Source organism: Prionailurus viverrinus, chromosome B3, assembly GCF_022837055.1.
Source record: "Prionailurus viverrinus isolate Anna chromosome B3, UM_Priviv_1.0, whole genome shotgun sequence".
In the NCBI taxonomy this organism is placed as follows: Eukaryota; Metazoa; Chordata; class Mammalia; order Carnivora; family Felidae; genus Prionailurus; species Prionailurus viverrinus.
This window is the reverse complement of record NC_062566.1, coordinates 29,046,529-29,062,814: the sequence shown is the minus strand read 5'-3', so window position 1 is coordinate 29,062,814 and position 16,286 is coordinate 29,046,529. Positions and strand designations below refer to the sequence as shown.

The 16,286-nt window shown below is 46.9% G+C and overlaps 1 protein-coding gene across 7 annotated transcripts in view; it reads right to left on the bottom strand.

Moving 5' to 3' along the window:
* The window catches only part of GRAMD2A (GRAM domain containing 2A), a 34,777-nt gene extending 18,563 nt beyond the window's left edge, over window positions 1–16,214 (bottom strand). For 5 of the 7 annotated variants that reach the window (XR_007153231.1, XM_047863830.1, XM_047863838.1 and 2 more), the window contains exon 1: window positions 16,081–16,194. Coding sequence is in view for 5 of the 7 variants with exons in the window: in XM_047863830.1 (XP_047719786.1) it covers window positions 16,081–16,121 (41 nt within the window). In the remaining 2 variants the exon portion in view is untranslated. Of the gene's footprint in view, window positions 1–16,080 lie in introns of all 7 variants that reach the window. The other 2 variants (XM_047863829.1, XM_047863832.1) reach the window with 2 other exon arrangements.
* Window positions 16,215–16,286: the final 72 nt, after the last annotated feature.

Genomic DNA, 16,286 nt, shown 5'->3' with positions numbered 1-16,286 from the left:
CCCTAATTAGAGGTTAAATGGTTAAAGGGCTCCAATCCCACTCTTCCCTGCTCCTAGAACTCTCCCCCATGGCGTGCGCTCTCCCAGCACACTAGAAAGGCCCAGGTCCTTACAGGGATGGAATTCAGGATCAAAGTGCTCAGGCTGACTCCTCTTGGGCATTCAGGAGGAGTGCTAATGAGCTGCCCTCCCAGTTCTGCCTGGGTCCTGCTTAGCTAACCTGCTCCTGCCCAAGATGGAGACCCTCTCTCTCTCATCCCCCAACACTTCCCTGAAGCCTAGCCAGCTGGTAGGCTGGGAGAGCAGACCCCTCCCACCTTGTCTCCACTCACCGTCTGCTCAGATATCTTCACTGTTGTATCCCCTGTTTATGTGGTTGTCTCCCCACTAGACTATCTTTCTTATTCATCTCTCACCCTGGGGCCACACACAGCTTCAGGCATACAGTAAGTGCTCAATAACTGTGTACTGAATAAACAAACACTCCCTGCTGAAAAGCTCCTTTGTGTAGTTTGTTCAGCCACACTGGGACCTTGGAACACAAACACAAGAGCTGGAGTGAGAGCAAGTCACTTGAGTTTGCTTCTGGCTGCCCTTGACCTCCTAGGTGGCCTCCAGTCCCCTTCCTCTGGGTCTGCTCCCCTATAAAATGGGGAAAATCCCCTTGCTGACCTGAAAATCTTCAGGGCTGCTGTGGGGATCTGAGAGGTCACGGCCTAGCCCCAAGGAGGGGACCGGTCCTCACAGCCTTGTCCACTGAGCCTCCAACCCCCTGCCAGCCCCACTAAGAGCTCTGCATCCCGTCATGTCCCTTGAAGGATGTCAAGAGGTGTAGCTGCAGAGACAGTGTACTGCCAGGCCCCAAACTGCACCCTGAAGCTCCACACACGTTCTGCATGACTGAATCTTTTCCTTGGGACTTCAGCCAGAGAGCCTCCAAGGGCAGGGCCCTCTTTGCACCTGGGCCACACCCAAAAACTGCTCCCACCCGGGGGGAGGGGGGGGGCTGGGGAGAGGGGGTTGGGGGGCAGTGCTGGAGGCTCTCTCACAACTCAGGCCCAACCCTGTTCAGCATCCCTCCCCCACCCTCCTTCCACCAAGGGTTTGAGGCCAGGAGTTGCTGTCCCCTTCCTGGCCAGAGCTCAAAGGCCTACAGAGTAAGAACAGTCACCAGGGAGACATACGGGACAAACAGCTAAAACACGGAAGCTTTGCTCCTGGGGATGTCCAGGATTTCTCATGAAACCCAGGCCACCATGGAGCAAGCAGTTGGTTCTGCAGAGAGTAATCTGCCTGTAGCTGGCCTCATCCCATAATGCCCACTGCTATAGCAGCATCTGTTTGGGCTGGCATCCCTGGACCTGGTCACAGACCACTTTTTCTGGGCCAGCCAGTTAGGGCCTGGCCATTTCCAGACAAGAAGCTGGTCATTCAGGTCTAAAAACAGACTTGCATTCATTAAGAAACAGAGCACCCCTGTGCTCCTGGTGGCCACCCTCCACCGGGCTTGCTGTGGGAGGGCCCACAGGCAGCCTCAGCTGCTCAGACGCCCCCACTCAAGGCTGCCAGGGGGCGTGGCTACCCTTGGGACAAGTCCGCTCTGTCCATCCATGGATGCCATCCAACGCACCCCATTCCAACCATCCTCACAGCCACCTCAGAATCCCTCTGGCTTTGTGCATCCTCCAGGTTCTTCTCAGGACACAGGCAGGTTTGAAGGAGTCTTAGGGTCCTGAAAGAGCCTGGGTTTGGGGGCAGAAAGAGAGTCAGGCCTAGAAGTACCTCTCACTGTTGAGGGGCCTTGGAGAAGCCACACTCTATCTCTGGACCTAGTTACTCTCTACAAAGGGGCGATAAAGCCTCACCCCAGGAAGGCAAGCAAATGTTGTCTGAGGGAAAAACAAAGCACAGCCAGGAACTGGGTGAACTGCAAATGGCCACTGACCCTTCTGTGATCAGAAGAACCCCTATCCTAGGAGAGGCTGGCAGGATAACAGTCCTCAAAGGCCACCAGCCTCTCTGCCTCACTCCTACAAACATCAATTAAATGTCTGCTATTCGCTCAGTTCTATGTAAGTGCTGTGTATACTAAGAGGGATAAGGCAAGCTACTATCCCCAAAATGCCTGGTGGGAGAGGCAGACATGAAGCAAATATTTACATAAATCAATACATAATTATAACTGTGTAATATATGCTATAAAAGGAGGGCACAGCGTCCTAAGAGGACCTCTATCAGGGAGACCAGACTCAATTGTGGAAAACAGGGAAGATTTCCCTAAGAAGCAGTAGCATTTTGAGCTGATAGCCAAAATGAGAGAGTGACAGAGGGGTCATTGTAGAGGGTTTATGATGGATGTGCAAAGGCCCTGAGGCCAGAGGTGTGTAACATGTATGAGGAACATAAACAGAGCCTTTGTGTCTGGAGGGTGGAAGTACTGAAGTGGTGAGCAATGAAGCTGGAGAGGGTGGCAGGGCTAGATCATGCAGGGTCCTGTGGACCCCAGTAAGGGTTTCTATTATTTTCTTAAAAGCAACAGGGAATCAATAAAGGGATTTAAATGGGGAAATACACAATCAACTTTGTATCTTAAACAATCACTCTGAGGGGCACCTGGCTGGATAAGTCAGAAGAACATGTGACTGTTGATCTCAGGGTGGTGAGTCTGAGGGTGCAGAGATTACTTAAATTAAAAAAGAAAAGGGGGCGCCAGGGTGGCGCAGTCGGTTAAGCGTCCGACTTCAGCCAGGTCACGATCTCGCGGTCCAGGAGTTCGAGCCCCGCATCAGGCTCTGGGCTGATGGCTCAGAGCCTGGAGCCTGTTTCCGATTCTGTGTCTCCCTCTCTCTCTGCCCCTCCCCCGTTCATGCTCTGTCTCTCTCTGTCCCAAAAAAAATAAATAAACGTTGAAAAAAAAAATTAAAAAAGAAAAAAAAAAAGTCACTCTGACACACAGATTTGCTTCAAAGTAACCCAAAGGAGGTGGGAAAGGGGAAGTAGAGGTGAATATTGATGAAAGAGGGACAATCTTCTGTTGATGGGTATTGTAGCTGGGCGATGCATACATGGGTATCCACCCTGCAATCTCTCGTTTTTTGTATATGTTGAAAATTTTCCGTGGAGACAAATCAGCTAGCAGACTGTATTCCAGCAGAGAGATGATGTCTCAGACTTGGTGGCAGTGGTGATGGAGGGCCAGGGATGGATTCAGGATATATATTTCCAAATAAAAATCAACCTGATTTGGTGATCCATTGGATATGGATCCATGGATATGGAAAAACTGCCAAATATTACTGTAGATTTCTGGCTTAAGCAAGTAGAATACTACTCTGCTTTGCTAAGATGAAACAAGGAAAAACATATTGTAAAAAGAGCATATTTGAAGGAAACAATCATGAGTTCAGTCTTGAAGATGTGTGAGAAACATTTAAGTGAAGATGTCAAGCTATACGTGAGTAAGGAGCTCAGGAGAAAGGTCAAGACTAAAGGGATAAATTCCTGAGTTATCAGCCCATGAATGAATACAGGAGCTAGGAAGATCCCCCAGGGAAAGTGGATACACAAAGAAGAGAAGCTATCAACAAGGGTGCCAAAACCAAGTCAATAGGAGAAAAATTAGTCTCTTCAACAAATGGTGCTGGGACAACTGGATATTCACATGCAAAAGAATTAACATGGACCCGTATTGCACAGCATATATAAAAATAAGCTCAAAAATGTCAGAGCTAACATGAGACTTTTAAAAGAAAACAGGTGTTGGGGCACTGGGGTGGCTTAGTCCGTTAAGCATCTTACTTCGGCTCAGGTCACGATCTCACGGTTCATGGGTTCAAGTCCCACATGGGGCTCTGTGCTGACAGCTTAGAGCCTGGAGCCTGCTTCAGATTCTGTGTCTCCCTCTCTCTGCCCCTCCCCCACTTGCACTCTGTCTTTCTCTTTCAAAAATAAATAAAAACATTTTAAAAAAAGAAAACAAGTCTAAATCTTTGTGTTCTTTGATTAGGCAACTTTTTCCTAAGATATGACACAGAAAGCACAAGACAGAAGAAAAGATAAATTGAGCCTCACCAAAACTGCAAAATTTTGTGCAGATAATGATATCAAGAAAGTGAAGACAACCCACAGAATGGGAGAAAACATTTGCAAGTCATGTATCTGGTAAGTGACTAATATCCAGAAAATTAAATAAATCCTACAATCTTGAAAATATTATACTAAGTGACATAAGCCAGTTACCAAAGACAAAACTATATGATTCCACTTATATGAAGTATCTAGAGTATCGAATTCAAAGAAACAGGAAGTGGAATGGTGGTTGCCAGGGGCTGGAGAGAGGGGAAGATGGAGAGGTATTTAATGGGTATCTCAGTTTTGCAAGATGAAAAAGTTCGGGAGACTGGTTGCACAACAATATGAATATGCTTAATACCTACTGAACTGCACAAATGCATTTACAAATGGTTAAGATGGTAAATCTTATGTTATGTGCTTTTCTTGACCACAATTAAAATAAATGTTTTAAAAAAGAACTCTTAAAATTGAACAATAAAGACAAATAACCCAACTAAAAATGGGCAAACATTTGAATAAACATTTTTCCAAAGGTGATGTCAAATGACGAAAAAGTACATGAAAAGATGCTCAACATCCTTAGCCATCAGGGAAATGCAAAATCAAGACCACAATTAGATACCACCTCACACACACTAGGAGATCATAGTCGATATTAGATGTTGGTGAGGATGTGGAGAAATCGGAACCCTCATATGTTGCTGGTGGGAATGTGAAATGGAACAGCGGCTTTGGAAAACAGTTTGGTGGTTCCTCAAATGGTTAACCACAGAGTTACTATAGCACTCCCAGGTATACACCCTGAGAGAACTGAAAACATGTCCACACAAAATCTCATACAAGAATGCTCATAGCATTATGATAATTAGCCAAAAGATAGAAACAACCCAAATACCCATCAACTGATGAACAGATAAACTGTGGCAGAGCCACACAATGGAATACTATGGAGCCATAAAAAGGAGTGAAGTATCGATACAAGCTGCAATCTGAATGAACCTTGAAAACATTCTGCTGTGTGGAGGTTCCTCAGAAAATTAAAAATAGACCTACCCTATGACCCAGCAATAGCACTGCTAGGAATTTACCCAAGGGATACAGGAGTACTGATGCATAGGGGCACCTGTACCCCAATGTTTATAGCAGCACTCTCAACAATAGCCAAATTATGGAAAGAGCCTAAATGTCCATCAACTGATGAATGGATAAAGAAATTGTGGTTTATATACACAACGGAATACTACGTGGCAATGAGAAAGAATGAAATATGGCCCTTTGTAGCAACGTGGATGGAACTGGAGAATGTGATGCTAAGTGAAATAAGCCATACAGAGAAAGACAGATACCATATGGTTTCACTCTTATGTGGATCCTGAGAAACTTAACAGAAACCCACGGGGGAGGGGAAGGAAAAAAAAAAAAAAAAGAGGTTAGAGTGGGAGAGAGCCAAGGCATAGGAGACTGTTAAAAACTGAGAACAAACTGAGGGTTGATGGGAGGTGGGAGGGAGGGGAGGGTGGGTGATGGGTATTGAGGAGGGCACCTTTTGGGATGAGCACTGGGTGTTGGATGGAAACCAATTTGACAATAAATTTCATATATTGATAAAAAAAAAATTTTGCTAAGTGAAAGAAGCCGGTTACAAAAGTCCACGTACTGTTATGAATCCATGTACGGGAAATGTCGAGAACTGACAAATCCATAGAAACAGAAAGTAGATTAGTGGTTGCCAAGGTGCCGGGGGAAGGGGAAATGGGAAGTGACTAATGCGCACAGGGTTTCTTTTTGGGGTGATGAGACTGTTCTGGAATTAGACAGTGGTGATGGCTGCACAACTTGGTGAACACATTAAAAGCCACTGAATTGTACACTTTAAAAGCATGAATTTTATGGCATGGGAATTGCATCTCAAGGAGGGGGAGAGGGAGGAGAGAAATCTGGGATCTGAAGAAGCACAACACTTAAAGACTGTGTGGAAGAGAGTGTCCCCGGGAGGAGGAGACTAGGAGAGAGTGAGCCAAGCGGTAGAAAGAAAGCCAGGGATAGAGGCTGTCAGTGGAGGCCGAAGGAGTGTTGTTTCAAAAGGAGGAATGGGAATCTGTGAAGTCTGCCGAGAGGCAAGGAGGAGGAAGAGTGAAGGCAGTCACTTCATCAGCCGAGTTCAAGATAGGTAACTCCAGCCAGGGACAATCTTGACGGGGTAGTGGGGGTATGAATCCAGACTCGGGTGCTAAAGGCCTGCTCCTCCTTCCTCCCTCCCTCCCAGGGTGGTGACTGCATCCTAGGGATGTAGCATGAGGACAGGCCTGTGACTACAAGTGAGGATGTTGTTCCGCACAGGTCAGATCCCGCCTTCCCACCAGTGAAAGACGGCAGAGACGCTGGAGGAGGGGAGGAGAAGGGATTGCACATCCCCCATCCTGGTGCCCTGGGGGGAGGGGGGCTGCCGTGGCCCGCAACCTTCCTCCCGGGTCCACCCCTCCCCAGCACCCTCACCTGCTGCTCCTCCACCCCAGGCGAGAACCACTGGTCCATTACGGCGCCTGCCTCATCAAGAGCTGAGAGGCCCAGGGTCACCCGGCGCCGCCGGAGGGCAGCCACACCCAGAATTCCAGCCCCGCACTTCGCGCCAGCTCCCCACGGCGGCGGCCTGGCGCCAGAGATCCCGCCTGCCGGCCAGACCCAACTTTTGAGGGAGCTGATGGGCCTTTGGGCGTAAGAGCAACGCTTACACCGACCGGGGGGGCGCTGCCGGGAGTGCAGCCGCTGCGCCGGCACCTCCTGGCCTCCCTGTCAAAGGATCCAGCGCCCCACCCGAGATCCCCCTCTTGGGTCGGTGACCGCGACGAAATTCGGCCGCTGGCCTGGATTTGGGACGCTCCGAAGCGGGGTCTGGCTGGTGCCCCGCTGCGGGCTCTGAACAACTCGGCTGTGCTGCCGCTAAGTGGGATTCCTGAGCGATGACCTAGTCTTAAGGAGCTTGCTGGGTCCTGGGACCTCTTCCTCTAGGGAGAACTTCAGATTGTCTAACTGGTGGAAACCCCCTAGGAATTCTGCTCTCGCCCCTATTATTCACAGTGTTCTGGAGGTTCTAGCCATTGCACAAAGGCAAGAAAACATAAGAAAAGGTTTGGATACTAAAAAGAATTTAAATTTTTATTTATTTATTTTTTTTATTTTTTAAATAAACTTTCCGCCCAACGTGGGGTTGAACTCACCATCTGGAAATCAAGACTTTCATGCTCCACCCACTTGGCCAGCCAGTTGCCCCCCCTCAAAAAGAGAGAATTTTTATTTGAAAGATGGTAAGATAAACTGTCTTGAGGACACGTAATCAACTGAAAAAAAAAAAACATAAGAAAGTGGCCCAGATATTCTTATACTTGGGGGCTGGACCAGGCAGAGCTGTGGTGGGAATAGACACATACTGAACTCTTATGGAGTTTATTATTCTATCCATTATTACAGGATGAACATAAAAGTCAATCATTTCTCTGTAGACCTACTATATATATATACCCAAGAATAGGGGCACCTGGGTGGCTCAGTCGGTTGAGTGTCCAACTTCGGCTCAGGTCATGATCTCCCAGTTCGTGGGTTTGAGCCCTGCATCAGGCTCTGTGCTGACCGCTTGCTCAGAGCCTGGAGCCTGCTTCAGATTCTGTGTCTCCTTCTCTCTCTGCCCCTCCCCCGCTCATGCTTTGTCTCACTGTTTCTCAAAAATAAATAAATGTAACAACAACAACAACAAAACCCAAGGGGCGCCTGGGTGGCTCAGTCGGTTGAGCGTCTGACTTCGGCTCAGGTTATGATCTCATGGTTTGTGAGTTCGAGTCCCTCATCGGGCTCTGTGCTGACAGCTCCGAGCCTGGAGCCTGCTTCCGATTCTGGGTCTCCCACTCTCTCTCTCTGCCCTCTCCCGCTCATGCTGTCTCTCTCTGTCTCTCAAAAATAAACAGTAAAAAAAAAAAAAAAAAGAATAAACTTTTATTTATTTTTTAATCTTTATTTATTTTTGAGAGAGAGACAGAGCATGAACAGGAGAATGGCAGAGAGGAGAGAGGGCGACACAGAATCCAAAGCTCCAGGCTCTGAGCTGTCAGCCCAGAGCCCGAAGTGGGGCTCGAACCCACTGACCACAAGATCATGACCTGAGCTGAAGTCTGATGCTTAACTGACTGAGCCACCCAGGTGCCCCCAAAATAACTTTTAAAATGTAGAAAGTCCAGGAGAAGAAAACAACAAACACTTTTTTTGAATGACATAAAAGAAGACTTGCACGAAGAAAAAAAAGAAGACTCGAATAAATGTTCTTGAGTGGGAAGATTCAAAGTTTTAAAGAAGCTAATTTATCTCAAATTTAATGCAAGGGCTTGCCTTACCAGATGTCAGAAGAAACTACAAAGCTAGAGCAATCAAAATACCATGCTTTTACTGGCTTAGGAAAGATTAACAGATCCCAACAGAGAGTCCTACCAGGGAGTCCAGAACATGATCTATGGGTATCTAAGAATTTAGTACATGATAAAGAAGGTATTTCAAGTAAGTAAGAGAAGAATGGATTGTCCAATAAATGGTATTGGGGCAATTGGCTATCTTACACAATTCACAAAAATAAATTCCAAGGAGATTAAACATCCAAATATTTTCTACACCAATAAAAGAAAAGGTACATACATTTATAAGTAGATACCCGTCAGACCCATAAACTCCACCTCTAACAATTTACTCTTAGGAAATAACTGGGCACAAATTTAAATGTATAAGAATGTTCAATGAAGTGTAGTTAGAGGAAAAAAACAATAGGGCATGAAGAAATTGTGGTTTATTCATGGAATGGAAGGCTATGTGACAATTAAAATGGTTTGTTTTTTTTAAGTTTATTTATTTATTTTGAGAGAGAAAGTGCAAGCACACCAGTGGAAGGAGGAGCAGAGAGAGAGAGGGAGAGAGAGGGAGAGAGAGAGAGAGTCCCAGGCAGGCTCGGTGCCGTCACCTTGGAGCCTGACTTGTTGCTTGAACCCACCAACCACGAGGGCATGACCTGAGCCAAAACCAAGAGTCAGACATTTAACTGACTGAGCTACCCAGGCACCCCTTAAAATGATATTTATCCAGTTATTTATTAAAACTTATTTATTGGGGTGCCTGGAAGGCTCAGTTAGTTAAATGTCTGTCTCTTAATTTTGACTCAGGTCATGATCTCAGTTTGTGAGACTGAGCCCCCTGTTGGGCTCTGCGCTGACAGCATGGAACCTGCTTGCGATTCTCTCTTTCCCTCTCTCTCTGCCCCTCCCCCCTCCCCCTCTCTCTCAAAATAAATAAACTTTAAAAAACTTACTTATTATGATCACCTGGGTGGCTCAGTTGGTTGAGTGTCCGACTTCAGCTCAGGTCACGATCTCACAGCTCATGGGTTCAAGTTCCACGTCAGGCCCTGTGCTGACAGCTCAGAGCCTGGAGCCTGCTTCAGATTCTGTGTCTCCCTCTCTCTGTACCCCTCCCCCACTCACACTATCTCGGTCTCTCTCAAAAATAAATAAATGTTAAAAATGAACTTTGCCAAATCCCCACATGTGATAAAACTGCACAAAACTAAACGCACACACACACACGAGTGCATGTAAAACTGGTGAAATCTGAATAAGACCAATGGGTTCTGTCAATGTCAATTTTCTGCTTGTGTTATGGTGCTCTTATTATGCAGGAAGTTACCACTGGAAGAAATTGGTGAAAGGTACATGAGACCATGTGAATCTACAATTATCACCAAGTATAAAGTTCATTTCAGAAAAATAAAGTTTGCACCTTTAAAAGGAAAACAGAGGGGCGCCTGGGTGGCTCAGTCGGTTAAGCATCCGACTTCGGCTCAGGTCATGACCTCGCGGTCTGTGGGTTCGAGCCCCGCATCGGGCTCTGTGCTGACAGCTCAGAGCCTGGAGCCTGTTTCAGATTCTGTGTCTCCCTCTTTCTCTGACCCTCCCCTGTTCATGCTCTCTCTCTGTCTCAAAAATAAATAAACATTTAAAAAAAAATTTTTTTTAAAGGAAAACAGACCAAGATTTCTCAAAGCTGGGACTGGATCATCAGAGGTGTGGTCTCAGATTCTCAAAGCTGGAAGCACTGCAGAGAAACTAATTTTTGGTGAGAACCTACTGTGTCTCAGGCCATTACACAGCCTGAGAACCTTTGAAGTGGGCCAGGTATGCCTCTGTCTTATGGATGAAGACAGGGAGGCTCTGAACCAGTAGTAATTCAGCAGTGGAGAAAGGATTTGAATCCAGGTCTTTGGCTCAGCCCCTTCCTATTATTCTATCACAGTGACTACATATCTGGGAATGACTTAAAAGAAAAAAGAAAACTATTCAATGTTACCCATATCAAGAAACTGGGTATAAGAAAATAAATAGTCCAGTGAGTAAAAAAAAAAGGTGGGGCGCCTGGGTGGCTCAGTCGGTTGAGCGTCCGACTTCAGCTCAGGTCGCGATCTCGCGGTCCGTGGGTTCAAGCCCCACGTCAGGCTCTGGGCTGATGGCTCAGAGCTTGGAGCCTGCTTCGGATTCTGTGTCTCCCTCTCTCTCTGCCCCTCCCCCGTTCATGCTCTGTCTCTCTCTGTCTCAAAAATAAATAAATGTTAAAAAAAAATTAAAAAAAAAAAGGTAAAGTTGCAATCAGGCACAAGGAATTTAAAAATGTGTACCTACATGTGAATATCATCCATCAGGCGTGTCATGCAGAAAGTTCTGCTGGAAAGTTCTTTTCAACACCCAAATGGTCCTCATTCTAACAAGTGATCCTTCACCAAGGAACAAACCTTTGTCATCTTAGTTTGGTAAAACTAGATCTCCACTGTAAGTGTGACCAGGGCAGAGACTAGACCATGACCACTCCTAACCTCTCTTCTCCTGGGTCTCATATTACAAGACCCATTGGCTGTCCCTACTTGCTACATTCATATGGGGCAAAATGGTTATTTCTAGTCCTCCCAAGTCTTCTTCCATCATTATGGGCCCCAGTGACAGTCTAATGGATCCTGGATTCCAGGCAAGGCTTGCCGGGAAGGTCTGTGAACTCCTGGGGTTTGGGGAAAAATTGTTGTGTCTGAACAAAGGGACATGTTTCTGGAAAGACAGCATTTCACTTTTATTACATTTTTAATGTAGCCTATGATTTTCAAAATGATAGGCAACATAACTTTAGTTTGATCAGCACCAAAATGTGTTGAAAATATAGACTCTGGGGCATCTGGGTGGCTCAGTTGGTTGAGCGACCAACTCTTGATTTTGGCTCAGGTCATGATCCCAGGGTCATGGGATTGAGCCCCACATCAGGCTCCTCACTGAGCATGAAGTCTGCTTGGGATTCTCTCTCTCTCTCCCTCTGCCTCTCTTTCTCTCTCAAAAAAAAAAAAAAAAAAAAAAAAATATATATATATATATATATATATATATATATATATAACTCATATATATTAAGTTCATCTATTTATTTTGAGACAGAGAGAGAGAAAATCCCAAGCAGGCCTCACACTGTCAGCACAAAACCAGACACGGGGCTCAATCTCACAAATTGTGAGATCATGACCTGAGCCAAAATCAAGAGTCAGTCACTCAGTTCACTGAGCCACCCAGGTGCCCCTATAGTTATATTTTTTAAAGGCTTTATCTTTTATAGATACACACTGAAACAGTTGTAGATGAAATAATATTTTATATTTGCTTCAAAATAATCTAGGAGTGAGAGAGGGGAAAGGCATATATGAAATAAGGTTGCCCCATAACCTGGTTAATTGTTGAAGCTGGGTGATGGGTGCATCCCTTATATATATATATATATATATATAAGTTATATATATATATATATATAAGGGATGCACCCATCACCCAGCTTCAACAATATAACTTATATATATATATATATATATATAACTTATATATATATATATATATATATAAATGTGTGGCCTGGGTTGGTATGGGCAGGTTTTGAGTAATCCAATTAATGTTAACACATAGTAGAAATATTTAAACTTTTTTCTACAGAAGAGAGAAAAAAAATCTGTATAATTGGTTACAGTTATTTGCTCAGGCATACTACCCACACTGCTGCTCCGACCCTAAGTCAGAGACAAAAGGGATGCCAATGAAATGACATACAGTACGATTTTGACAATTATTTAATATACCATTGATGTGCCATGTCAACCCGTTAGGAGGAAAAGAAATTCATGTTTGATTTAAACTAATTCTTTATGTGCTTCTTAGTTCAGATTAAAAAAGAAATAGTGCCAACCAGAAATTGACATCTGTTAAAAACAATTCACTATGTGGCAAATCATAAGAGACTCTTAAATACAGAGAACAAACTGAGGGTTGATGGAGGGTGGAGGAGAGGGGAAAATGGGTGTTGGGCATTGAGGAGGGCACTTGTTGGGATGAGCACTGGGTATTATATATAAGCCGATTTGACAATAAATTATATCAAAAAACCCCACAAAATACAAAATATAAAATTAAATTAAATTAAAAATTCACTATGTGATTTTCCAGTGGATATTAGGGAACACTCTGTGTTTTGTTTTGTTTTCATTTTATTTCTTTGAGAGAGAGAGAGAGAGAGAGAGAGGGACAGAGAGAGTGAGTGTGTGAGTGGGGAGGAGGAGCAGAAAGAGAGAATCCCAAGCAGGGTCCATGCTCAGCCAGGAGCTCGATGCGGGGCTGGATCCCACAACCCTGGGATCATGACCTGAGACATGATCTGAGCGGAAATCAAGAGTTGAACACTCAACTGACTGAGCCACCCAGGTAGCCCACAAGGAAACACTCTTTTAGGACTAGGACTTGAAGAGTATATTAATAACCTCCGTGGGTTATTAATAGGATTTTTTTAGGGTTTATTTATTTATTTATTTTGAGAAAGAGCAAGCATGGGAGAGGCAGGGAGAGAAGGAAAGAGAGAATCCCAAGCAGGATCCTTGCTGTCAGCACAGAGCCCAACGCAGGGTTTCTTTTTAAAAATTTTTTTTTCAACGTTTATTTATTTTTGGGACAGAGAGAGACAGAGCATGAACGGGGGAGGGGCAGAGAGAGAGGGAAACACAGAATCGGAAACAGGCTCCAGGCTCTGAGCCATCAGCCCAGAGCCCGACGCGGGGCTCGAACTCACGGACCGCAAGATCGTGACCTGGCTGAGGTCAGACGCTTAACCGACTGCGCCCCCCAGGCGCCCCCAATGCAGGGTTTCAATCCCACCAACTGTGAGATCATGACCTGAGCCCAAATCAAGAGTTGGCTGCTTAACCAACTGAACCACCCAGGTGCCCTAACCTCCATGGGTTATTAAAATTCCAGTCCTAATTTATGACCAAGCATTTCTAAACCAATAAAAATGTTTAGCTGTGGTAGGGAGAAGGGAAGAACCAGTGTACCCTGTAGAGGCTTATATTCTGAGGGAAAAAAGCCTTCCTTCTGGAATCTGTGCTATAGCAGGCAGGTACTCCTTGGGGTGGGTGGGGGGGTATGCAGGGAAGGGGGTGTAGTTACTTCTTATCATATAGGAAGCTCCATTCCCAGGGGTTTCTGCCCTCCCCTCCTCCTTCCTTTCCCATATTAGTAAATACTTGGGGGATTAATCAAAGCTTCAAAGGTTGGTGATAACAGGTGGTGACAGCTTGATGCCCTGCAACCCAGGTGAATAGCAGCACAGTGGCCAAGACTGACTTCATGCCAAACTTACACTTGGCACCAGAGACGGCTGCAGAATTGTAGGGCTTATTTTCACTTTTTAAGAAAAGAGAAAAGCAAGTTATTTTCTGGTGTCCAAACTCAGACACGGGACAACAAAGTGGAATGCTGTACCATTTTTTATTTCATGGGCTCTTGCGTGTGTGTGTGTGTATGTGTGTGTGTGTGTGTGTGTGTGTTTATTAAGTAAGTTCTAAGCCCAACATGGGGCTTAAACTCATGACTGAGATCAAGAGTCACATGCTCCATAGGTAGTCATAGCAAAGAAGAAATTATGTGAAGACATAACATACCTCCGGAAATTGAGGGGAAATTGAGGTTAATTAGCAGAACCACTGAATGACAGCATAGAGAAGGCTCTCAGGGAGCCTACAGTCCAATCTCCTTACCTTATGATGATAGCAAAGCAGACCCAGAGAAGGGGTCTGACTTTTCCCCAAGTATTAGCAAAATAGGAACAGCGTGAGGCTTAGAACTCACTTCTGATTCCCAGAGCAAGAGTCTTCATGCTGGTCTGATAAATATGGTATGTGGCATTCAGGGGCCAAAGCTACAGCTTAACCAGGTTAAGGACGGGGTGGAGCCACCCAAGTAGGCACTGGGAAGAGCTTCAGGGAGGATGGCTGGCATAAACCCATCTCAGGTACTGCTGACTTTCAACCTCAGGTTGGTTATCTTAGGTGGATGAATTGGCACACAGGTCTTTCTGGTCTGCATTAAGCCTTTTGAGGACTTGCCCAAGTTCAGAAACTTGAAAGTAACCTGTAACATCAAGGCATGGATCGGGCCCAGGCTGTTGCCTCTAGGGTATTCAGAAATTTCTCCCTAAAGCAAGTCAGGAAGAACTTGGATTTGGTCCCAACAGAAACTCTCCTGAAGCTCAGTGGCAGCGTCTGTCAGCTTTGCTCCCAGACCTGCCCATTTGCCCCAGAGATGCTCACTGCTTATGTGGCCTTGTTGAACTGTAACCTCAAACCTAAGAGTGTCTATCAGCATGGACTGGATTCTAGCCACCATAATCAGAGGACTGTGGAGGGAGGTATATTGGCCCCTCACTGCAGGGTGGGAGGGACACCCTCTACTCCACCTCTCCCTGCAACCCCACAAATCTTTGAAAGAAGCTGGACTTCAGAGCCAGCTAGAGGTGTACATGGGACAAAGACATCACAGATTGTCAGGGTGCTCTCTTATTCTCTAGGAACCTGATCCCTGCAAGGATGGGGCACCCTTAAACAATCATGAGGACAGGGGAGACAGCAAAGCAAATAAGGGCAAATTACAGCTGGGTAGAGACGCATCAACCTCTGAAAACAGGACGGAGGGAGCCCCAAAGCATTCAGCCAGTTCCAAAAATCTGTGTGGGGTGGGCACAGGATTCACACATTCACCCTACCTTCCCCATTGCTAGCTGGCCAGGGAAGTCAGACTGTCCTCCAGAGCTCAGATTGTGGGGCTTGGGGCCTGGGCAAGGGCAGGAACTTACAGCTTCATTCACTGCCTCTGTCTTCCCTAAATAATCTCAGCCCGCAGCACCCCAAGACCTCCAGGGGCAGAGGCCACAATTCTTGCTGTCACCTGAAACGCCATCCCCAGCCTGCCCAGCCTCCTTGCTCCTTCCCCAGCTGCAAGAACTTTCCTTCCTCCCAAAGCGACTTTGGATCAGATCTCCAGGCTAAGAGACCGGCCCCAGCGCGCCTGGCGCACGGGTGCGGCCGAGTCGTGCTGGGACAGCTCCACGCTGCCGCCTGGGCCGCCTCGGGCCATTACAATTGCAGACCAGGCTGGGAAAGGAGAGAGGCTGACCCCTCCGAGGGCCAGCAGGGAAGCACCAGACTTTGGGTGAGGGGCAGTCAGGACTAGGGAATCGATCTGGCTGGGGAATGAATGAATGAGTAAATGAATGAACGAACACACGAATGAATGAATAGCTATGGTGTCGGAGACGCGGTAAGAGGCGTCCCAAGGAGGGTGCCTTCCACCATCCTGATGCCGCCGGGACTTTGCTCATCCCCCAGGTACGGAGCGCAGACAGCAGGGCCATCCGTCCCCTAGCCAACACCTCGCAGCCCCCCGGAGGCGCCCAGGCCCGCGCAGCGCAGCTCGGGAGCGGAGCCCAAATTCCGGTGGCCGGGAAGTGCCTGCCCCGCGGGAAGAAGGCACCCAGGCGCAGGGGCTCCCCACGGCCGCTTCGCCCCGCGGGGAAGCGTTCCCTCGCGGCGGTCCGCGGAGCCCTGAGCCCAGCCCGCTGGCCGCAGCCCCTTACCTGCCCGCCTCGGCGGCCTCACCCCGGCTCAGAGCGGTCATCGCGGCGCCTCCAGCGAGCGCCGGGGACCGTGCGGCCAGATCCGGCGCCTGCCTGCCTGCCTCCGCCCCGAGGGCCCGCCTCCGCCCGCCCATTGGCTGTTGGGCGGGACCGCCCTGCCCATTGGCCGTTACTCCCTCCTGAACGCCGCGAGCTTTGCGCAGATT